This window comes from Oncorhynchus gorbuscha, unplaced genomic scaffold, assembly GCF_021184085.1.
Source record: "Oncorhynchus gorbuscha isolate QuinsamMale2020 ecotype Even-year unplaced genomic scaffold, OgorEven_v1.0 Un_scaffold_4236, whole genome shotgun sequence".
NCBI classification, from domain to species: domain Eukaryota; kingdom Metazoa; phylum Chordata; class Actinopteri; order Salmoniformes; family Salmonidae; genus Oncorhynchus; species Oncorhynchus gorbuscha.
This window is the reverse complement of record NW_025748302.1, coordinates 1-25,534: the sequence shown is the minus strand read 5'-3', so window position 1 is coordinate 25,534 and position 25,534 is coordinate 1. Positions and strand designations below refer to the sequence as shown.

Here is a 25,534-nt window from a genome sequence, read left to right as displayed (position 1 = left end):
TCTGATCCGGTCAACAACCAGCTGTCTAGGTCTGATCCCCTCAACAACCAGCTGTCTAGGTCTGATCCGGTCAACAACCAGCTGTCTAGGTCTGATCCGGTCAACAACCAGCTGTCTAGGTCTGATCCGGTCAACAACCAGCTGTCTAGGTCTGATCCGGTCAACAACCAGCTGTCTAGGTCTGATCCCCTCAACAACCAGCTGTCTAGGTCTGATCCCCTCAACAACCAGCTGTCTAGGTCTGATCCCCTCAACAACCAGCTGTCTAGGTCTGACCCCCTCAACAACCAGCTGTCTAGGTCTGATCCCCTCAACAACCAGCTGTCTAGGTCTGATCCCCTCAACAACCAGCTGTCTAGGTCTGACCCCCTCAACAACCAGCTGTCTTGGTCTGAAAGATCATGTGTAGGCTGTGTGTGTGAAGCGTGTCATAAAACAGAACGGTGATGAGGCATATATCTGGGGAAGCATCTGTCCAGTGTTGATTATTTATTTATTTTTAAATAATGGAATCAAATCAAATGTATTTATATAGCCCTTCTTACTTCAGCTGATATCTCAAAGGGCTGTACAGAAACCCAGTCTAAAACCCCATACAGCAAGCAATGCAGGTGTAGAAGCACGGTGGCTAGGAAAAACTCCCTAGAAAGGCCAAAACCTAGGAAGAAACCTAGAGAGGAACCAGGCTATGAGGATGGCCAGTCCTCTTCTGGCTGTGCTGGGTGGAGATTATAACAGAACATGGCCAAGATGTTCAAATGTTGGAAGTGTTGAATAATGAATTAAGATGAAAAGCTGAAATATCTAGAGTCAATAAGTAGTCAACCCTTTATGGCACATTGAAATACCACATAATAAGTTACATGGACTCACTGTGTGCCGTAATAGTGTTTAACATGATGTTTTAAAGACTACCCCATCTCTGTACCCCACACATACAATTACCTATGGTTCCTCAGTCTAGCAGTGAAATTCAAACAGTTTCAACCACAAAGACCAGTGAGGCATCTATTGGTAGATGGGTGAAAATAAAAAAGCAGACATTGAATATCCCTTTGAGCATGAAGTTATTAATTACACATTGGATGGTGTATCAATACACCCAGTCACTACAAAGATACAGGCGTCCTTCCTAACGCAGTTGCCGGAGAGGAAGGAAACCGCTCAGGGATTTCACCATGTGGCCAATGCTCCTTTAAAACAGTTACAGAGTTTAATGGCTGTGATAGGAGACAACTGAGGATGGAGCAACAGTGTAGTTACTCCACAATACTAACCCTACAGAGTGAAAAGAAGGAAGCCCTTACAGAATAATCTCCCAAAACATGCATCCTGTTTGCAAAAATGCACTAAAGTCAAACTGCAAAAAAATGTGGCAAAGAAATGAACTTTTTGTCCTGAATACAAAGTGTTCTGTTTGGGGAAAAACCAATACAACACAGTGGTGACTGCATCATGTTATGGGTATGCTTGTCATCGTTAAGGACTAGGGAGTTTTTTTTAAAAGCTCAGCACAGGCAAAATCCTAGAAGGAAAGCAGACTGAACCGGGTTTCCACCAGACACTGGGAGATGAATTCAACTTTCAACAGGGCAATAACCTAAAACACAAGGCCAAATCTACACTGGAGTTGCTGACCAATAAGACAGTGAATCTACTTAAATCTATGGCAAGACCTGAAAATGGTTGTCTAGCCATGATCAATACCCAATTTGACAACACTTAAAGGTGCCTCAACAAAGCATTGCCTCAAGGGTGTGAATACTGCATTTCATTCAATACATTTGCTAAAATCCCCTTGTCATTAGGGGGTATTGTGTGTAGATCGGTGAGAAAACATGAATTCATTTGAAAATCAGGCTGTATCAACTAAATGTGGAGTAAGTCAAGGGGTATGAATACTTTCCGAAGGCACTGGCCTAGATTACAAATAGCATTACTACAATATTATTTTCACTGGCCCAAGCGAGCCACTGACGGGGATGAAGGACCTGGCCTGGAGGGTTCCCAGGCCTGCAGTGGAGTCCTCCTGGGTTTCTTTATATTTGTAACCTCTATTATACTTTAGATAATCAAAGACCTCACCAAGTCTAGGCACTATGCAATTACAGGAGAACACACCCACCTGAAGTCAGCGATGACGATGAAGTGTTTGGCACAGCCAGCTACAATCTTCTCCTGAGTCAGACAGCCTCTAGGGGAGTGAGTGGGGAGAGGAGGGGAGTGAGGGAGAAGGGAGACAAAGATAACTGGTGAGATGGTGAGTGGGGAGAGGAGGGGAGTGAGGGAGAAGGGAGACAAAGATAACTGGTGAGATGGTGATGTATGGAGCCTGGCATGGACAGCAAACGGGACCGTCAGCCAGGGGGAGCAACGGGACCGTCAGCCAGGGGGAGCAACGGGACCGTCAGCCAGGGGGAGCAACGGGACCGTCAGCCAGGGGGAGCAACGGGACCGTCAGCCAGGGGGAGCAACGGGACCGTCAGCCAGGGGGAGCAACGGGACCGTCAGCCAGGGAGAGCAACAGGACAGCCTAGAACTGTGATCCGATGAATATACAGAGTCTTACCCTCCTCCTTTGATGAGTGTGAGAGCAGCATCCACCTCGTCTGCCCCATCGATGGCCACGTCCAGCTGGAATGGGGTTAGAGGTCAGAGAGGTAGAACACAATACTGCTGACAATAACACAGTCTACAGGACAAACTTCTGATTTCACACACCAACTCCACACGTTTCCTAAAGAATGTGTCAGACTTGAGGACATGTAACACATCGTTAAAAAAAAAAAGTTGCTAACCAACAGTACCTCTGGGTGTCTATCCAGATCAGACAGGGTTAGACCATGCTGCAGAATCAACTGACGAGCCTGGAGGACAAGATCAAATGTTGAGGGCCATCTGCCAGATTAGAGTCGGCTCTCTGAGATCCCCGTAGAATACATGATACACAGCCATCGTACCTCACACTCACCTGGAAGGAGGTGGGGACACACACTATGTTGAGTTTCTCCTGACGAACTCTCTCCGCTAGAACAGATCAGAGGTGATCACAATCAGCCCTTTGTGGATGAATAAAGTACTACATTCTCTTGTTCAACCGGTACGCTAGTATTATGGTTTCCTCACCTAGTCTGTCTACAGCATACACAATGGTGGATCCACTGCCCACTCCAACTACCTGGTTATTCTGTGATGGAAGGAAAGACATGTAACAGCCAGTTCACATGATCATATAGCCAGAAGATACCGACCCACTGTTACGCTTGTTTACACTGAGCTGCACTGGGGTCAGAACGCAATCATGGTTCCATTAAGACACCGTGGAACCGGAGAGAGATATGGGTTGGTAAACGTACCTCGATGCAGGGATGGGATATGAAACTGTACTCCAAATGTTACCTTTATCCTTCCCGATACAGCGAGAAGATTGTAAACCCGCGGTGTCTCACAAAAAAAAACTGCCCCGAAAGATGTTGCAGAGGGAGGAGAGGCTCCAGCTTAAATGGCCGTCGGGGGACAAGGAGAGTTTGGAAGCATTGAACGATTCTGTTGGCATGAGTAAAGTTGGTGAAAATGAATGGGATGACGGTGAAGAACAGTAGAATGAAAAGGGCTAAAGTTGGAAATGAACTGCTGTTCATGGTTGGAGTGGGATTCACCAGCTACAATGTTTATTGGGTGATCTGGTTCAAGTGACAAAGAGCCATATTCTGATTTAGTGACAGTTTATTAACAGTCCAAAAGGCTCTACAAGATATCAACGAAGGCTATGACTTTGAGTAGGGCACCGGTTAAAAAGGCGTCATCTCTGGCGTCTCGGACATAGAGGCTCTGTGGTTTTGGGATGGCAGGAGCAGTGGACACACATCGCTTGGCACGAATGATAGACAGGAAGTATGCCTATCGGTGTAGTGTGGATTGATGAAGTGGTTCTCCTGAATCATGGAAAACTTGGGTATGTGAGATATGAGGTAATACCGTATGTACAGAAGCCGCTGCAGTGTTGCATTGTAAAAGTTGACACGTTGACAAAGGAAGAAATATGTATTAGCTGACAAGTCAGATGAGACATTGTTGCTGTAATTGTGATGGGAATCACATTCCCGGAGTGCCCTGTATGGATGAAGAGGTCGCAGTAGCTAGGGGTCATCCAGCAGGTCTCCTGTGTGGAGGCAGTGAAAATAGCTTGAGGAGAGATGGTAGTGGATGTCCCACAGTCTGCAGTCAATGCCATGCAGGATCCCAACACACGAGCAGTGAAGGTGGACTTTGTTGCGTTCATACAAAAACTATCTAAAGAAGCGAGACGAAAATGTGATGGTAGCAAAAGGATTTCTGGAACGCCAGAACTTTACAGCCGAAATGTTAAAGAAAACTGAAGAGGTTCCCCCCTCCCAGGTTCCTGCGCCTGGGTAAAGGTCTGAATAGACATTCAATCTGGCTGAAAGAATATTTTTTTAAATGTAACTTTTGAATTCTAATAGTACATTTGTTCACATTTCCCTAGTCTAGTATTGTTTAGCGTTAAAGCTGATCAGTTTTCCCCTCGGCCAGTAGGTGGCGACATGCACCTCTAACGCTGTTTGCGGACTGAGATAATACCTTAGAAAACTGCCCTTTTTGTCCTCATGCTAGCTAGCAGTAGCCACCTCAGCCATTTTGGAATGGCAGGGTCAGCCAATCGGCTCCTTTGTTGTTCAAGGCAACATGCCATTCCAAAATTGCTGCTGTGGCTACTGTTAGCTAGCATGAGGATGAAAAGGGCAGTTTCACAGGACAACTACCACTATTTCCGTCTTTGATGGAGCAGTGTGGATAGGAGGTCAAACTCAGTGTACAGTGGCACATCCCATCCCTGCATTGAGGTACGTTTTCAACCCATATCTTTCATCAAACCCGGTGCAGCTCAGTGTAAACGAGCATAACGGTACGGTCAGTATCTTCTGGCAATATGATAATAGCACCATTTCCCATGAGCATGGCACTATGAAATAACCATTCCTAGAATCCCAGTAGTACATCTCTCGATAATAGTGTAAGATCTTCATTAATCTGTTCCATTATAAATCTACTGATGTCTTACCCCAGATTCCTTACATTAATACAATGCAGAAAATGATGCAACACATTACAACATATTTTATTTAAACTTCTTCATATTAGGTGGTTGGCAGGATAATATCTCTGAATAATATAAAAATAAACTTAATTTTGTTAATAAATAGGTATGTGTGGAGCAACAACCAAACTTTTCCCCAACAGATATTATCAATAAAAACATTCCAATAGGGAATGACATGAGGTATAGAATCAACATCCTGTTGAAACAAGGTTCCTATATATATAGTTCTATTGTTGTTGAATGGACAACATGACATGAGGTATAGAATCAACATCCTGTTGAAACAAGGTTCCTATAGTTCTATTGTTGTTGAATCAACATGAGGTATAGAATCAACATCCTGTTGAAACAAGGTTCCTATAGTTCTATTGTTGTTGAATGGACCAACATGACATGAGATATAGAATCAACATCCTGTTGAAACAAGGTTCCTATAGTTCTATTGTTGTTGAATGGACCAACATGAGGTATAGAATCAACATCCTGTTGAAACTAGGTTCCTATATATATAGTTCTATTGTTGTTGAATGGACCAACATGACATGAGGTATAGAATCAACATCCTGTTGAAACAAGGTTCCTATAGTTCTATTGTTGTTGAATGGACCAACATGAGGTATAGAATCAACATCCTGTTGAAACAAGGTTCCTATAGTTATATTGTTGTTGAATGGACCAACATGACATGAGGTATAGAATCAACATCCTGTTGAAACAAGGTTCCTATAGTTCTATTGTTGTTGAATGGACCAACATGAGGTATAGAATCAACATCCTGTTGAAACAAGGTTCCTATAGTTCTATTGTTGTTGAATGGACCAACATGACATGAGGTATAGAATCAACATCCTGTTGAAACAAGGTTCCTATAGTTCTATTGTTGTTGAATGGACCAACATGAGGTATAGAATCAACATCCTGTTGAAACAAGGTTCCTATAGATCTATTGTTGTTGAATGAACCAACATGAGGTATAGAATCAACATCCTGTTGAAACAAGGTTCCTATAGTTCTATTGTTGTTGAATGGACCAACATGAGGTATAGAATCAACATCCTGTTGAAACAAGGTTCCTATAGCTCTATTGTTGTTGAATGGACCAACATGAGGTATAGAATCAACATCCTGTTGAAACAAGGTTCCTATAGTTCTATTGTTGTTGAATGGACCAACATGAGGTATAGAATCAACATCCTGTTGAAACAAGGTTCCTATAGATCTATTGTTGTTGAATGGACCAACATGAGGTATAGAATCAACATCCTGTTGAAACAAGGTTCCTATAGTTCTATTGTTGTTGAATGGACCAACATGAGGTATAGAATCAACATCCTGTTGAAACAAGGTTCCTATAGTATGAATGGACCAACATGAGGTATAGAATCAACATCCTGTTGAAACAAGGTTCCTATAGTTCTATTGTTGTTGAATGGACCAACATGAGGTATAGAATCAACATCCTGTTGAAACAAGGTTCCTATAGTTCTATTGTTGTTGAATGGACCAACATGAGGTATAGAATCAACATCCTGTTGAAACAAGGTTCCTATAGTTCTATTGTTGTTGAATGGACCAACATGAGGTATAGAATCAACATCCTGTTGAAACAAGGTTCCTATAGTTCTATTGTTGTTGAATGGACCAACATGAGGTATAGAATCAACATCCTGTTGAAACAAGGTTCCTATAGTTCTATTGTTGTTGAATGGACCAACATGACATGAGGTATAGAATCAACATCCTGTTGAAACAAGGTTCCTATAGTTCTATTGTTGTTGAATGGACCAACATGAGGTATAGAATCAACATCCTGTTGAAACAAGGTTCCTATATATATAGTTCTATTGTTGTTGAATGGACCAACATGACATGAGGTATAGAATCAACATCCTGGTGAAACAAGGTTCCTATATATATAGTTCTATTGTTGTTGAATGGACCAACATGACATGAGGTATAGAATCAACATCCTGTTGAAACAAGGTTCCTATAGTTATATTGTTGTTGAATGGACCAACATGACATGAGGTATAGAATCAACATCCTGTTGAAACAAGGTTCCTATAGCTCTATTGTTGTTGAATGGACCAACATGACATGAGGTATAGAATCAACATCCTGTTGAAACAAGGTTCCTATAGATCTATTGTTGTTGAATGGACCAACATGACATGAGGTATAGAATCAACATCCTGTTGAAACAAGGTTCCTATAGTTCTATTGTTGTTGAATGGACCAACATGAGGTATAGAATCAACATCCTGTTGAAACAAGGTTCCTATAGTTCTATTGTTGTTGAATGGACCAACATGAGGTATAGAATCAACATCCTGTTGAAACAAGGTTCCTATAGTTCTATTGTTGTTGAATGGACCAACATGACATGAGGTATAGAATCAACATCCTGTTGAAACAAGGTTCCTATAGTTCTATTGTTGTTGAATGGACCAACATGACATGAGGTATAGAATCAACATCCTGTTGAAACAAGGTTCCTATAGTTCTATTGTTGTTGAATGGACCAACATGAGGTATAGAATCAACATCCTGTTGAAACAAGGTTCCTATAGTTCTATTGTTGTTGAATGGACCAACATGAGGTATAGAATCAACATCCTGGTGAAACAAGGTTCCTATAGTTCTATTGTTGTTGAATGGACCAACATGACATGAGGTATAGAATCAACATCCTGTTGAAACAAGGCTCCTATAGTTCTATTGTTGTTGAATGGACCAACATGACATGAGGTATAGAATCAACATCCTGTTGAAACAAGGTTCCTATAGCTCTATTGTTGTTGAATGGACCAACATGAGGTATAGAATCAACATCCTGTTGAAACAAGGTTCCTATAGTTCTATTGTTGTTGAATGGACCAACATGAGGTATAGAATCAACATCCTGTTGAAACAAGGTTCCTATAGTTCTATTGTTGTTGAATGGACCAACATGAGGTATAGAATCAACATCCTGTTGAAACAAGGTTCCTATAGTTCTATTGTTGTTGAATGGACCAACATGAGGTATAGAATCAACATCCTGTTGAAACAAGGTTCCTATAGTTCTATTGTTGTTGAATGGACCAACATGACATGAGGTATAGAATCAACATCCTGTTGAAACAAGGTTCCTATAGTTCTATTGTTGTTGAATGGACCAACATGAGGTATAGAATCAACATCCTGTTGAAACAAGGTTCCTATAGTTCTATTGTTGTTGAATGGACCAACATGACATGAGGTATAGAATCAACATCCTGTTGAAACAAGGTTCCTATAGCTCTATTGTTGTTGAATGGACCAACATGAGGTATAGAATCAACATCCTGTTGAAACAAGGTTCCTATAGTTCTATTGTTGTTGAATGGACCAACATGAGGTATAGAATCAACATCCTGTTGAAACAAGGTTCCTATAGTTCTATTGTTGTTGAATGGACCAACATGAGGTATAGAATCAACATCCTGTTGAAACAAGGTTCCTATAGTTCTATTGTTGTTGAATGGACCAACATGAGGTATAGAATCAACATCCTGTTGAAACAAGGTTCCTATAGTTCTATTGTTGTTGAATGGACCAACATGAGGTATAGAATCAACATCCTGTTGAAACTAGGTTCCTATATATATAGTTCTATTGTTGTTGAATGGACCAACATGACATGAGGTATAGAATCAACATCCTGTTGAAACAAGGTTCCTATATATATAGTTCTATTGTTGTTGAAGGGACCAACATGAGGTATAGAATCAACATCCTGTTGAAACTAGGTTCCTATATATATAGTTCTATTGTTGTTGAATGGACCAACATGACATGAGGTATAGAATCAACATCCTGTTGAAACTAGGTTCCTATATATATAGTTCTATTGTTGTTGAATGGACCAACATGACATGAGGTATAGAATCAACATCCTGTTGAAACAAGGTTCCTATAGTTCTATTGTTGTTGAATGGACCAACATGACATGAGGTATAGAATCAACATCCTGTTGAAACAAGGTTCCTATAGTTCTATTGTTGTTGAATGGACCAACATGAGGTATAGAATCAACATCCTGTTGAAACAAGGCTCCTATAGTTCTATTGTTGTTGAATGGACCAACATGAGGTATAGAATCAACATCCTGTTGAAACAAGGTTCCTATAGTTCTATTGTTGTTGAATGGACCAACATGAGGTATAGTATAGAATCAACATCCTGTTGAAACAAGGTTCCTATAGATCTATTGTTGTTGAATGGACCAACATGAGGTATAGAATCAACATCCTGTTGAAACAAGGTTCCTATAGTTCTATTGTTGTTGAATGGACCAACATGACATGAGGTATAGAATCAACATCCTGTTGAAACAAGGCTCCTATAGTTCTATTGTTGTTGAATGGACCAACATGACATGAGGTATAGAATCAACATCCTGTTGAAACAAGGTTCCTATAGCTCTATTGTTGTTGAATGGACCAACATGAGGTATAGAATCAACATCCTGTTGAAACAAGGTTCCTATAGTTCTATTGTTGTTGAATGGACCAACATGAGGTATAGAATCAACATCCTGTTGAAACAAGGTTCCTATAGATCTATTGTTGTTGAATGGACCAACATGAGGTATAGAATCAACATCCTGTTGAAACAAGGTTCCTATAGTTCTATTGTTGTTGAATGGACCAACATGACATGAGGTATAGAATCAACATCCTGTTGAAACAAGGTTCCTATAGTTCTATTGTTGTTGAATGGACCAACATGAGGTATAGAATCAACATCCTGTTGAAACAAGGTTCCTATAGTTCTATTGTTGTTGAATGGACCAACATGACATGAGGTATAGAATCAACATCCTGTTGAAACAAGGTTCCTATAGCTCTATTGTTGTTGAATGGACCAACATGAGGTATAGAATCAACATCCTGTTGAAACAAGGTTCCTATAGTTCTATTGTTGTTGAATGGACCAACATGAGGTATAGAATCAACATCCTGTTGAAACAAGGTTCCTATAGTTCTATTGTTGTTGAATGGACCAACATGAGGTATAGAATCAACATCCTGTTGAAACAAGGTTCCTATAGTTCTATTGTTGTTGAATGGACCAACATGAGGTATAGAATCAACATCCTGTTGAAACTAGGTTCCTATATATAGTTCTATTGTTGTTGAATGGACCAACATGACATGAGGTATAGAATCAACATCCTGTTGAAACAAGGTTCCTATATATATAGTTCTATTGTTGTTGAAGGGACCAACATGAGGTATAGAATCAACATCCTGTTGAAACTAGGTTCCTATATATATAGTTATATTGTTGTTGAATGGACCAACATGACATGAGGTATAGAATCAACATCCTGTTGAAACTAGGTTCCTATATATATAGTTCTATTGTTGTTGAATGGACCAACATGACATGAGGTATAGAATCAACATCCTGTTGAAACAAGGTTCCTATAGTTCTATTGTTGTTGAATGGACCAACATGACATGAGGTATAGAATCAACATCCTGTTGAAACAAGGTTCCTATAGTTCTATTGTTGTTGAATGGACCAACATGAGGTATAGAATCAACATCCTGTTGAAACAAGGCTCCTATAGTTCTATTGTTGTTGAATGGACCAACATGAGGTATAGAATCAACATCCTGTTGAAACAAGGTTCCTATAGTTCTATTGTTGTTGAATGGACCAACATGAGGTATAGAATCAACATCCTGTTGAAACAAGGTTCCTATAGATCTATTGTTGTTGAATGGACCAACATGAGGTATAGAATCAACATCCTGTTGAAACAAGGTTCCTATAGTTCTATTGTTGTTGAATGGACCAACATGACATGAGGTATAGAATCAACATCCTGTTGAAACAAGGTTCCTATAGTTCTATTGTTGTTGAATGGACCAACATGAGGTATAGAATCAACATCCTGTTGAAACAAGGTTCCTATAGTTATATTGTTGTTGAATGGACCAACATGACATGAGGTATAGAATCAACATCCTGTTGAAACAAGGTTCCTATAGTTCTATTGTTGTTGAATGGACCAACATGGGGTATAGAATCAACATCCTGTTGAAACAAGGTTCCTATAGTTCTATTGTTGTTGAATGGACCAACATGAGGTATAGAATCAACATCCTGTTGAAACAAGGTTCCTATAGTTCTATTGTTGTTGAATGGACCAACATGACATGAGGTATAGAATCAACATCCTGTTGAAACAAGGTTCCTATAGTTCTATTGTTGTTGAATGGACCAACATGAGGTATAGAATCAACATCCTGTTGAAACTAGGTTCCTATATATATAGTTCTATTGTTGTTGAATGGACCAACATGACATGAGGTATAGAATCAACATCCTGTTGAAACAAGGTTCCTATATATATAGTTCTATTGTTGTTGAATGGACCAACATGAGGTATAGAATCAACATCCTGTTGAAACTAGGTTCCTATATATATAGTTCTATTGTTGTTGAATGGACCAACATGAGGTATAGAATCAACATCCTGGTGAAACAAGGTTCCTATAGTTCTATTGTTGTTGAATGGACCAACATGACATGAGGTATAGAATCAACATCCTGTTGAAACAAGGCTCCTATAGTTCTATTGTTGTTGAATGGACCAACATGACATGAGGTATAGAATCAACATCCTGTTGAAACAAGGTTCCTATAGCTCTATTGTTGTTGAATGGACCAACATGAGGTATAGAATCAACATCCTGTTGAAACAAGGTTCCTATAGCTCTATTGTTGTTGAATGGACCAACATGAGGTATAGAATCAACATCCTGTTGAAACAAGGTTCCTATAGTTCTATTGTTGTTGAATGGACCAACATGAGGTATAGAATCAACATCCTGTTGAAACAAGGTTCCTATAGTTCTATTGTTGTTGAATGGACCAACATGAGGTATAGAATCAACATCCTGTTGAAACAAGGTTCCTATAGTTCTATTGTTGTTGAATGGACCAACATGACATGAGGTATAGAATCAACATCCTGTTGAAACAAGGTTCCTATAGTTCTATTGTTGTTGAATGGACCAACATGAGGTATAGAATCAACATCCTGTTGAAACTAGGTTCCTATATATATAGTTCTATTGTTGTTGAATGGACCAACATGACATGAGGTATAGAATCAACATCCTGTTGAAACAAGGTTCCTATATATATAGTTCTATTGTTGTTGAATGGACCAACATGAGGTATAGAATCAACATCCTGTTGAAACTAGGTTCCTATATATATAGTTCTATTGTTGTTGAATGGACCAACATGACATGAGGTATAGAATCAACATCCTGTTGAAACAAGGCTCCTATAGTTCTATTGTTGTTGAATGGACCAACATGAGGTATAGAATCAACATCCTGTTGAAACAAGGCTCCTATAGTTCTATTGTTGTTGAATGAACCAACATGAGGTATAGAATCAACATCCTGTTGAAACAAGGTTCCTATAGTTCTATTGTTGTTGAATGGACCAACATGAGGTATAGAATCAACATCCTGGTGAAACAAGGTTCCTATAGTTCTATTGTTGTTGAATGGACCAACATGACATGAGGTATAGAATCAACATCCTGTTGAAACAAGGCTCCTATAGTTCTATTGTTGTTGAATGGACCAACATGACATGAGGTATAGAATCAACATCCTGTTGAAACAAGGTTCCTATAGCTCTATTGTTGTTGAATGGACCAACATGAGGTATAGAATCAACATCCTGTTGAAACAAGGTTCCTATAGCTCTATTGTTGTTGAATGGACCAACATGAGGTATAGAATCAACATCCTGTTGAAACAAGGTTCCTATAGTTCTATTGTTGTTGAATGGACCAACATGAGGTATAGAATCAACATCCTGTTGAAACAAGGTTCCTATAGATCTATTGTTGTTGAATGGACCAACATGAGGTATAGAATCAACATCCTGTTGAAACAAGGTTCCTATAGTTCTATTGTTGTTGAATGGACCAACATGAGGTATAGATACAACATCCTGTTGAAACAAGGTTCCTATAGTTCTATTGTTGTTGAATGGACCAACATGACATGAGGTATAGAATCAACATCCTGTTGAAACAAGGTTCCTATAGATCTATTGTTGTTGAATGGACCAACATGACATGAGGTATAGAATCAACATCCTGTTGAAACAAGGTTCCTATAGTTCTATTGTTGTTGAATGGACCAACATGAGGTATAGAATCAACATCCTGTTGAAACAAGGTTCCTATAGCTCTATTGTTGTTGAATGGACCAACATGAGGTATAGAATCAACATCCTGTTGAAACAAGGTTCCTATAGTTCTATTGTTGTTGAATGGACCAACATGAGGTATAGAATCAACATCCTGTTGAAACAAGGTTCCTATAGATCTATTGTTTTGAATGGACCAACATGAGGTATAGAATCAACATCCTGTTGAAACAAGGTTCCTATAGTTCTATTGTTGTTGAATGGACCAACATGACATGAGGTATAGAATCAACATCCTGTTGAAACAAGGTTCCTATAGCTCTATTGTTGTTGAATGGACCAACATGAGGTATAGAATCAACATCCTGTTGAAACAAGGTTCCTATAGCTCTATTGTTGTTGAATGGACCAACATGAGGTATAGAATCAACATCCTGTTGAAACAAGGTTCCTATAGTTCTATTGTTGTTGAATGGACCAACATGAGGTATAGAATCAACATCCTGTTGAAACAAGGTTCCTATAGTTCTATTGTTGTTGAATGGACCAACATGACATGAGGTATAGAATCAACATCCTGTTGAAACAAGGTTCCTATAGCTCTATTGTTGTTGAATGGACCAACATGAGGTATAGAATCAACATCCTGTTGAAACAAGGTTCCTATAGCTCTATTGTTGTTGAATGGACCAACATGAGGTATAGAATCAACATCCTGTTGAAACAAGGTTCCTATAGTTCTATTGTTGTTGAATGGACCAACATGAGGTATAGAATCAACATCCTGTTGAAACAAGGTTCCTATAGATCTATTGTTGTTGAATGGACCAACATGAGGTATAGAATCAACATCCTGTTGAAACAAGGTTCCTATAGTTCTATTGTTGTTGAATGGACCAACATGACATGAGGTATAGAATCAACATCCTGTTGAAACAAGGTTCCTATAGTTCTATTGTTGTTGAATGGACCAACATGAGGTATAGAATCAACATCCTGTTGAAACAAGGTTCCTATAGTTATATTGTTGTTGAATGGACCAACATGACATGAGGTATAGAATCAACATCCTGTTGAAACAAGGTTCCTATAGTTCTATTGTTGTTGAATGGACCAACATGAGGTATAGAATCAACATCCTGTTGAAACAAGGTTCCTATAGTTCTATTGTTGTTGAATGGACCAACATGAGGTATAGAATCAACATCCTGTTGAAACAAGGTTCCTATAGTTCTATTGTTGTTGAATGGACCAACATGACATGAGGTATAGAATCAACATCCTGTTGAAACAAGGTTCCTATAGTTCTATTGTTGTTGAATGGACCAACATGAGGTATAGAATCAACATCCTGTTGAAACTAGGTTCCTATATATATAGTTCTATTGTTGTTGAATGGACCAACATGACATGAGGTATAGAATCAACATCCTGTTGAAACAAGGTTCCTATATATATAGTTCTATTGTTGTTGAATGGACCAACATGAGGTATAGAATCAACATCCTGTTGAAACTAGGTTCCTATATATATAGTTCTATTGTTGTTGAATGGACCAACATGAGGTATAGAATCAACATCCTGGTGAAACAAGGTTCCTATAGTTCTATTGTTGTTGAATGGACCAACATGACATGAGGTATAGAATCAACATCCTGTTGAAACAAGGCTCCTATAGTTCTATTGTTGTTGAATGGACCAACATGACATGAGGTATAGAATCAACATCCTGTTGAAACAAGGTTCCTATAGCTCTATTGTTGTTGAATGGACCAACATGAGGTATAGAATCAACATCCTGTTGAAACAAGGTTCCTATAGCTCTATTGTTGTTGAATGGACCAACATGAGGTATAGAATCAACATCCTGTTGAAACAAGGTTCCTATAGTTCTATTGTTGTTGAATGGACCAACATGAGGTATAGAATCAACATCCTGTTGAAACAAGGTTCCTATAGTTCTATTGTTGTTGAATGGACCAACATGAGGTATAGAATCAACATCCTGTTGAAACAAGGTTCCTATAGTTCTATTGTTGTTGAATGGACCAACATGACATGAGGTATAGAATCAACATCCTGTTGAAACAAGGTTCCTATAGTTCTATTGTTGTTGAATGGACCAACATGAGGTATAGAATCAACATCCTGTTGAAACTAGGTTCCTATATATATAGTTCTATTGTTGTTGAATGGACCAACATGACATGAGGTATAGAATCAACATCCTGTTGAAACAAGGTTCTATATATATAGTTCTATTGTTGTTGAATGGACCAACATGAGGTATAGAATCAACATCCTGTTGAAACTAGGTTCCTATATATATAGTTCTATTGTTGTTGAATGGACCAACATGACATGAGGTATAGAATCAACATCCTGTTGAAACAAGGCTCCTATAGTTCTATTGTTGTTGAATGGACCAACATGAGGTATAGAATCAACATCCTGTTGAAACAAGGCTCCTATAGTTCTATTGTTGTTGAATGAACCAACATGAGGTATAGAATCAACATCCTGTTGAAACAAGGTTCCTATAGTTCTATTGTTGTTGAATGGACCAACATGAGGTATAGAATCAACATCCTGGTGAAACAAGGTTCCTATAGTTCTATTGTTGTTGAATGGACCAACATGACATGAGGTATAGAATCAACATCCTGTTGAAACAAGGCTCCTATAGTTCTATTGTTGTTGAATGGACCAACATGACATGAGGTATAGAATCAACATCCTGTTGAAACAAGGTTCCTATAGCTCTATTGTTGTTGAATGGACCAACATGAGGTATAGAATCAACATCCTGTTGAAACAAGGTTCCTATAGCTCTATTGTTGTTGAATGGACCAACATGAGGTATAGAATCAACATCCTGTTGAAACAAGGTTCCTATAGTTCTATTGTTGTTGAATGGACCAACATGAGGTATAGAATCAACATCCTGTTGAAACAAGGTTCCTATAGATCTATTGTTGTTGAATGGACCAACATGAGGTATAGAATCAACATCCTGTTGAAACAAGGTTCCTATAGTTCTATTGTTGTTGAATGGACCAACATGAGGTATAGATACAACATCCTGTTGAAACAAGGTTCCTATAGTTCTATTGTTGTTGAATGGACCAACATGACATGAGGTATAGAATCAACATCCTGTTGAAACAAGGTTCCTATAGATCTATTGTTGTTGAATGGACCAACATGACATGAGGTATAGAATCAACATCCTGTTGAAACAAGGTTCCTATAGTTCTATTGTTGTTGAATGGACCAACATGAGGTATAGAATCAACATCCTGTTGAAACAAGGTTCCTATAGCTCTATTGTTGTTGAATGGACCAACATGAGGTATAGAATCAACATCCTGTTGAAACAAGGTTCCTATAGTTCTATTGTTGTTGAATGGACCAACATGAGGTATAGAATCAACATCCTGTTGAAACAAGGTTCCTATAGATCTATTGTTTTGAATGGACCAACATGAGGTATAGAATCAACATCCTGTTGAAACAAGGTTCCTATAGTTCTATTGTTGTTGAATGGACCAACATGACATGAGGTATAGAATCAACATCCTGTTGAAACAAGGTTCCTATAGCTCTATTGTTGTTGAATGGACCAACATGAGGTATAGAATCAACATCCTGTTGAAACAAGGTTCCTATAGCTCTATTGTTGTTGAATGGACCAACATGAGGTATAGAATCAACATCCTGTTGAAACAAGGTTCCTATAGTTCTATTGTTGTTGAATGGACCAACATGAGGTATAGAATCAACATCCTGTTGAAACAAGGTTCCTATAGTTCTATTGTTGTTGAATGGACCAACATGACATGAGGTATAGAATCAACATCCTGTTGAAACAAGGTTCCTATAGCTCTATTGTTGTTGAATGGACCAACATGAGGTATAGAATCAACATCCTGTTGAAACAAGGTTCCTATAGCTCTATTGTTGTTGAATGGACCAACATGAGGTATAGAATCAACATCCTGTTGAAACAAGGTTCCTATAGTTCTATTGTTGTTGAATGGACCAACATGAGGTATAGAATCAACATCCCGTTGAAACAAGGTTCCTATAGTTCTATTGTTGTTGAATGGACCAACATGACATGAGGTATAGAATCAACATCCTGTTGAAACAAGGTTCCTATAGCTCTATTGTTGTTGAATGGACCAACATGAGGTATAGAATCAACATCCTGTTGAAACAAGGTTCCTATAGTTCTATTGTTGTTGAATGGACCAACATGACATGAGGTATAGAATCAACATCCTGTTGAAACAAGGTTCCTATAGATCTATTGTTGTTGAATGGACCAACATGACATGAGGTATAGAATCAACATCCTGTTGAAACAAGGTTCCTATAGTTCTATTGTTGTTGAATGGACCAACATGAGGTATAGAATCAACATCCTGTTGAAACAAGGTTCCTATAGCTCTATTGTTGTTGAATGGACCAACATGAGGTATAGAATCAACATCCTGTTGAAACAAGGTTCCTATAGTTCTATTGTTGTTGAATGGACCAACATGAGGTATAGAATCAACATCCTGTTGAAACAAGGTTCCTATAGATCTATTGTTTTGAATGGACCAACATGAGGTATAGAATCAACATCCTGTTGAAACAAGGTTCCTATAGCTCTATTGTTGTTGAATGGACCAACATGAGGTATAGAATCAACATCCTGTTGAAACAAGGTTCCTATAGCTCTATTGTTGTTGAATGGACCAACATGAGGTATAGAATCAACATCCTGTTGAAACAAGGTTCCTATAGTTCTATTGTTGTTGAATGGACCAACATGAGGTATAGAATCAACATCCTGTTGAAACAAGGTTCCTATAGTTCTATTGTTGTTGAATGGACCAACATGACATGAGGTATAGAATCAACATCCTGTTGAAACAAGGTTCCTATAGCTCTATTGTTGTTGAATGGACCAACATGAGGTATAGAATCAACATCCTGTTGAAACAAGGTTCCTATAGCTCTATTGTTGTTGAATGGACCAACATGAGGTATAGAATCAACATCCTGTTGAAACAAGGTTCCTATAGTTCTATTGTTGTTGAATGGACCAACATGAGGTATAGAATCAACATCCCGTTGAAACAAGGTTCCTATAGTTCTATTGTTGTTGAATGGACCAACATGACATGAGGTATAGAATCAACATCCTGTTGAAACAAGGTTCCTATAGCTCTATTGTTGTTGAATGGACCAACATGAGGTATAGAATCAACATCCTGTTGAAACAAGGTTCCTATAGTTCTATTGTTGTTGAATGGACCAACATGACATAGTGATCAGAATTCCTTAGAACCAAGTCAAAAGACCCTCTGTATTTACAAATTGGCTCACCAATAGGATATTATTTCAGAACCAATATTCTAAAAACCAATATTTTTATACAATATATCCCAATTATTCCATATATAATATCTGTGTGGAGAAAAATTGTGTTTATAAATTAAGGACCATGCCAAGAAAACGTTCTGCTTTTCATCGACAGGTTTCACTGGAACTTCGCCAATATATACCAACATGAAGTTAAGGCCACCAAAAGTAGAAGACATGAGGAATAAAGTTCCCCAGAGAAGTGGGTCTTCTTATCCAATTGATGTTAAACTTATTATTTAGAAGGCCAGACAATTCAGCCCGCCATACTCATAACGGTGTTCACAGTTTCCTAATGTAATTGGTACGGTTTCTCCACAGAAAGTTGAAAATCATCTGGTTGCTCTTCGCTTATTTTACAGGCAAGATATAAAGATATGCTGCCCTATGTTAGTCCAGACAAGAGATGCCTCAGCCGTGGTTATTAGGACTCTTCCTTTTAAAGATAAGGCCCCGGTGCTAGAAGCTAAATTGATGGCCACAGAGGGGCTTCCCACTCTTTCAATTCTGGCTGGAGCCAGTTTGCGAGGTCTGTGAAGGGAGTAGTACACAGCGTTGTATGAGATCTTCAGTTTCTGCATGGAATAGCCTTCATTTCACAGAACAAGAATAGACTGACGAGTTTCAGAAGAAAGTCCTTTGTTTCTGGCCATTTTGAGCCTGTAATCGAACCCACAAATGCTGACACTCCAGATACTCAACTAGTCTAAAGGTGGCCAGTTTTATTGCTTTTGTAATTCAGAACAGTTCAGCTGTAGTAAGATAATTGCAAAAGGGTTTTCCTACGATCAATTAGCCTTTTAAAATGATAAACATGGATTAGCTAACACAACGTGCCATTGGAACACAGGAGTGATGGTTGCTAAGGTGTATAAACTCAGTTTCACAATTCCTGACAGTTAATCCTAGTAAAAATTCCCTGTTTTAGGTCAGCTAGGATCACCACTATTTAAGAATGTGAAATGTCAGAATAATAGTAGAGATGATTTATTTCAGCTTTTATTCCATTCATCACATTCCCAGTGGGCCAGAAGTTTACATACACTCAATTAGTATTTTGTATCATTGCCTTTAAATGGTTTAACTTGGATCAAACGTTTTGGGTAGCCTTCCACAATAAGTTGGGTGAATTCTGACCCATTTCACCTGACAGAGCTGGTGTAACTGAGTCAGGTTTGTAGGCCTCCTTGCTCACACACGCTTTTTCAGTTCTGCCCACAAATGATCTTTAAGATTGAGGTCAGGGCTTTGTCAAATCCAATTTATTTATATAGCCCTTCGTACATCAGCTGATATCTCAAAGTGCTGTACAGAAACCCAGCCTAAAACACCAAACAGAAAGCAATGCAGGTGTAGGAAGTAGTTTGTGATGGCCACTCCAATACCTTGACTTTGATGTCCTTAAGCCATTTTGCCACAACTTTGGAAGTATGCTTTGGGTCATTGTTCATTTGATAGACCCATTTGTGACCAAGCTTTAACTTCCTGACTGATGTCTAGAGATGTTGCTTCAATATATCCACAATTTTCCTCCTGCATGATGCCATCTGTTTTGTGAAGTGCACCAGTCTCTCCTGCAGCAAAGCACCCCCACAACATGATGCTACCACCCCCATGCTTCACGGTTGGGATGGTGTTCTTCGGCTTGCAAACCGCCCCCTTTCTTCTCCAAACATAACGATGGTCATTATGGCCAAACAGTTCTATTTTTGTTTCATCAGACCAGAGGACATTTCTCCAAAAAGTACAATATTTGTCCCCATGTGCAAATCGTAGTCTGGCTTTTTTATGGCAGTTTTGGAGTAGTGGCTTCCTTGCTGAGCGGCCTTTCAGGTTATGTCGATATAGGACTTGTTTTACTGTGGATATAGATACTTTTGTACCTGTTACCTCCAGCTTCTTCACAAGGTCCTTTGCCGTTGTTCTTTGATTGATTAGCACTTTTCGCACCAAAAGTACGTTCATCTCTAGGAGACAGAACGAGTCTCCTTTCTAAGCGGTATGACGGCTGCGTGGTCCCATGGTGTTTATACGTGCGTACTATTGTTTGTACAGATGAACATGGTACCTTCAGGCATTTGGAAATTGCTCCCAAGGATGAACCAGACTTGGAGGTCTTTTTTTCTGAGGTCTTGTCTGATTTATTTGGATTTTCCCATGATGTAAAGCAAAGAGGCACTGAGTTTGAAGGTCGGCCTTGAAATACATCCACAGGTGCACCTCCAATTGACATCAATTAGCCTATCTGAAGCCATGACATTTTCTGGAATTTTCCAAGCTGTTTAAAGGCACAGTCAACTTAGTGTATGTAAACTTCCTACTTCAACTGTATGTGTATTTATGTATATCCAGTTGATTTCATCTCTATATATTATCCAGTTGATTTCATCTCTATATATTATCCAGTTGATTTATTAACTCAATCAGTTCCATCTTCTTCTCCCGAGAGGCCAGCTGGTGACCTCTGAGAAAGGAGGTTTCCTCTGCTCTTAGCCAGATTAAGACCACATAAGATATTTGACCACCTCAACTTTAAAAAGAGCTCACACTTCTTGCAATATGATTTTTCTTCACAAGCCATTTCCAAAAGTGTGAGAGCAGCTCTTTAAATTCAAATTTCATTATTTAACAAGGAGCCATTTAGCTTCCAGTAGGATGCCCTACCAAGGTTAGTATCAGGGGTAAATATTTTGACAGGAATGTAAATGGCCCTATGGTCTGAGGGGAGTACAACACACTATCAATACATTTCAATATAAGCCAAACATCTATTCTGGAATGTCTGGAACCTGTTTTGTTACTCCAAGTGAATGATCTGTCGGACGGAAACCTCTCTCTCCATATATCAGTAAGATCAAACTTTTCCATAAAAAGTATTAAACCCAAATTCTGATTGGTTGGCCTACCTGGGGGCCATCTATCAGTTGAATTATCTATAGTGATGTTAAAGTCGCCTCCTATCAATAATAACGAATTGCTAAATTTAGATAATGAAGTATACGTTTCTCTACTGACTCAAGCAACTCATTCTCATGTTTGGTGTTTACAGTAATGAGCGTAATGTCATTGTAACTAATCACAAGACAAATAAAGTGACCAAAGGGGTCACAGTCCGACTGGACTGGAATGTGGACCTCAGTTCATGTTGCAATCGCCCACGTGGGTATATGTTCCTAAAAACCAACGAGGAGATGGGAGAGGCGGGACATGCAGCACGTCCAGTGTCACAAAATCAACATGCGGACACACGGGCACCAGAGGTCTGGTCAGCATGGTGCAGATGCTCCTGAGCAGTGTGGATGATGATTGAATAACATGTACACAAGCCAAATTATTTAAACCTACGCGTTACTCCCTCATTGCGTCAACGAGCATCTGTGTAGCCAGGTGCTAAAATGGAACTTGGTTCTATTTGTAACACTTGATGCGCTGCAAGTCTCGCCTCTCCACATTGGTTTTTAGGAACAAAAACGCACGTGGGTGATTGCAACATGAACTGAGGTCCACACTCCAGTTGGTGGCGGTAATGCACCTTAAAGTTGGTTGCCAACCGCCATATAAAGTCCAAAGAAGAAGCCTAAAGGAGGAGAGATTCCTAGACACTAACTAGGTTTACCCTTTTATCTGTTGATTAACTGTCTGAGTAGAGGACCTTGTGCATTTCAGGTCAAATAACAAGCCAATGTTAATATCCCAGGACAAATGAGCTAGCAACAGCAAGGTAGCGAATAGAAATGTTTAATGCTTTTAGATCTGTCCCAAAATTAATATAGTTGGTTCAGAGTTCATTTTGATATTTCAATTGTGCCCTGCCCTATGGGGCTCCCGATCACGGCCTGTTGTGATACAGCCCGGGATCGAACCAGGGTCTGTTGTAACGCCTCTATCACAGAGATGCGGTACATTAGACCACTGCGCCACTCAGTAGCGCATCCACTAGATGGTTGTGCAGCTTTGTTGTGGTCATGTTCACTTACCTGGCCGCCACTACAGTCTACCTGGCCGCCACTACAGTCTACCTGGCCGCCACTACCGTCTACCTGGCCGCCACTACCGTCTACCTGGCCGCCACTACCGTCTACCTGGCAGCCACTACCGTCTACCTGGCCACCACACCGTCTACCTGGCCGCCACTACCGTCTACCTCACTACCGTCTACCTGGCCGCCACTACAGTCTACCTGGCCGCCACTACAGTCAGCCACTACAGTCTACCTGGCCGCCACTACCGTCTACCTGGCCGCCACTACCGTCTACCTGCCACTACCGTCACCTGGCCGCCACTACCGTCTACCTGGCCGCCACTACCGTCTACCTGCCGCCACTACCGTCTACCACTAGTCTACCTGGCCGCCACTACCGTCTACCTGGCCGCCACCGTCTACCTGGCCGCCACTACCGTCTACCTGGCCGCCACTACCGTCTACCTGGCCGCCACTACCGTCTACCTGGCCGCCACTACCGTCTACCTGGCCGCCAGTACCTTCTACCTGGCCGCCACTACCGTCTACCTGGCCGCCACTACCGTCTACCTGGCCGCCACTACCGTCTACCTGGCCGCCACTACCGTCTACCTGGCCGCCACTACCTTCTACCTGGCCGCCACTACAGTCTACCTGGCCGCACCTACCTGGCCGCCACTACCGTCTACCTGGCCGCCACTACCGTCTACCTGGCCGCCACTACCGTCTACCTGGCCGCCACACCGTCTACCTGGCCGCCACTACCGTCTACCTGGCCAGTACCGTCACCTGGCCGCCACTACCGTCTACCTGGCCGCCACTACCGTCTACCTGGCCGCCACTACCGTCACTGGCCGCCACTACCGTCTACCTGGCCGCCACACCGTCTACCGCCACTACCGTCTACCTGGCCGCCACTACCGTCTACCTGGCCGCCACTACAGTCTACCTGGCCGCCACTACAGTCTACCTGGCCGCCACTACCGTCTACCTGGCCGCCACTACCGTCTACCTGGCCGCCACTACCGTCTACCTGGCCGCCACTACCGTCTACCTGGCCGCCACTACAGTCTACCTGGCCGCCACTACCGTCTACCTGGCCGCCACTACCGTCTACCTGGCCGCCACTACCGTCTACCTGGCCGCCACAAGTCTACCTGGCCGCCACTACCTTCTACCTAGCCACTACCGTCTACCTGGCCGCCACTACAGTCTACCTGCCGCCACTACCGTCTACCTGGCCGCCACTACCGTCTACCTGGCCGCCACAAACCTGGCCGCCACTACAGTCTACCTGGCCGCCACTACCGTCTACTGGCCGCCACTACAGTCTACCTGGCCGCCACTACAGTCTGGCCGCCACTACAGTCTACCTAGCCGCCACTACCTTCTACCTGGCCGCCACTACCGTCTACCTGGCCGCCACTACCGTCTACCTGGCCGCCACTACCGTCTACCTGGCCGCCACTACAGTCTACCTGGCCGCCACTACAGTCTACCTGGCCGCCACAAAACATATCTGCGCCAACTAGCTAGATACCGTGTCGAAGTCCAGGTATGTTTACTGCCTAACGTTTCAGTAGTACATTACATGATGTACTAGTCAGTCAACTAGGTACCTGGACACGGTATGTTTACTGTCTAATGTTTCACTAGTACATTACATGATGTACTAGTCAGTCAACTAGGTACCTGGACACGGTATGTTTACTGCCTAACGTTTCACTAGTACATTACATGATGTACTAGTCAGTCAACTAGGGACCTGGACACGGTATGTTTACTGTCTAATGTTTCACTAGTACATTACATGATGTACTAGTCAGTCAACTAGGGACCTGGACACGGTATGTTTACTGTCTAATGTTTCACTAGTACATTACATGATGTACTGGTCAGTCAACTAGGTACCTGGACACGGTATGTTTACTGTCTAATGTTTCACTAGTACATTACATGATGTACTGGTCAGTCAACTAGGTACCTGGACACGGTATGTTTACTGTCTAATGTTTCACTAGTACATTACATGATGTACTGGTCAGTCAACTAGGTACCTGGACACGGTATGTTTACTGTCTAATTACTTCCTAATGTTTCAGTAGTACATTACATGATGTACTAGTCAGTCAACTAGGTGTTTAGCATCAGCATGACCCCCACATTAACACACCGAACTGAGCACGGTCGCTGACCTAGCTATCTGCTAAACAAAACACATGAACTGTCCCCATTGTCAGCTATATTAGTCAACACAAGATCAGTTGTGTTACCTGAACATGATTATCCACCGCAGCATAGCCTGCTCGTTTCTTCGCTTCTTCCGCCATGCCGCGTCTGCTGCTGGGACTCCTAAAGAGAGACACGTGTTTCAGCCTGGGGGTGAACTGCGTCTGTTTCCGCCCTCCTGCAGAGCGGTGGCCAGCTGACAGCAGGGTGGGACCCAGCCACCTCTGGAGGAGCATGGCCCTGCCCATCGACGATACACAACCTCCTCCAAGGACTGACAAATGCACGATGTGCTGCAAAATAAACCTACTACTATGTTGTTGTTGTTGTTGTTGGTGTTGGTGTTGTTGCTGAGTCCTTATGCCGCTCGACCAACGCGTTAAACCCACTGAACTGTTGACATGTATATCTGTGTACATGTACCTTCCTCGATTAGTGCTGCGTTCAACACCCCAACATCCCTGAACGGTTTAAAACTGTTCATCAATTAAAGGGACCGTCTGTACGTTTTCCAGTCATTTGATAAATTATAAATGACCCTTTGATTTAGGCGTTTTGTTGTTATAGGTTAAAGTTGCACTATGCAGAAATCA

The 25,534-nt window shown here is 40.9% G+C and overlaps 1 protein-coding gene across 1 annotated transcript in view; it reads right to left on the bottom strand.

Moving 5' to 3' along the window:
* Window positions 1–25,304, bottom strand: part of LOC124028470 (ribose-5-phosphate isomerase-like) — a 34,648-nt gene extending 9,344 nt beyond the window's left edge. Inside the window, exons 1-6 of the mRNA XM_046340517.1 lie at window positions 24,986–25,304; window positions 3,127–3,187; window positions 2,972–3,027; window positions 2,808–2,867; window positions 2,570–2,634; window positions 2,126–2,194 (exon numbers count right to left, since the gene is read on the bottom strand). Of these exons, the coding sequence (XP_046196473.1) occupies window positions 2,126–2,194; window positions 2,570–2,634; window positions 2,808–2,867; window positions 2,972–3,027; window positions 3,127–3,187; window positions 24,986–25,189 (515 nt within the window). The 5' untranslated portion in view covers window positions 25,190–25,304. The remainder of the gene's footprint in view (window positions 1–2,125; window positions 2,195–2,569; window positions 2,635–2,807; window positions 2,868–2,971; window positions 3,028–3,126; window positions 3,188–24,985) is intronic.
* Between the last annotated feature and the right edge of the window lie 230 nt (window positions 25,305–25,534).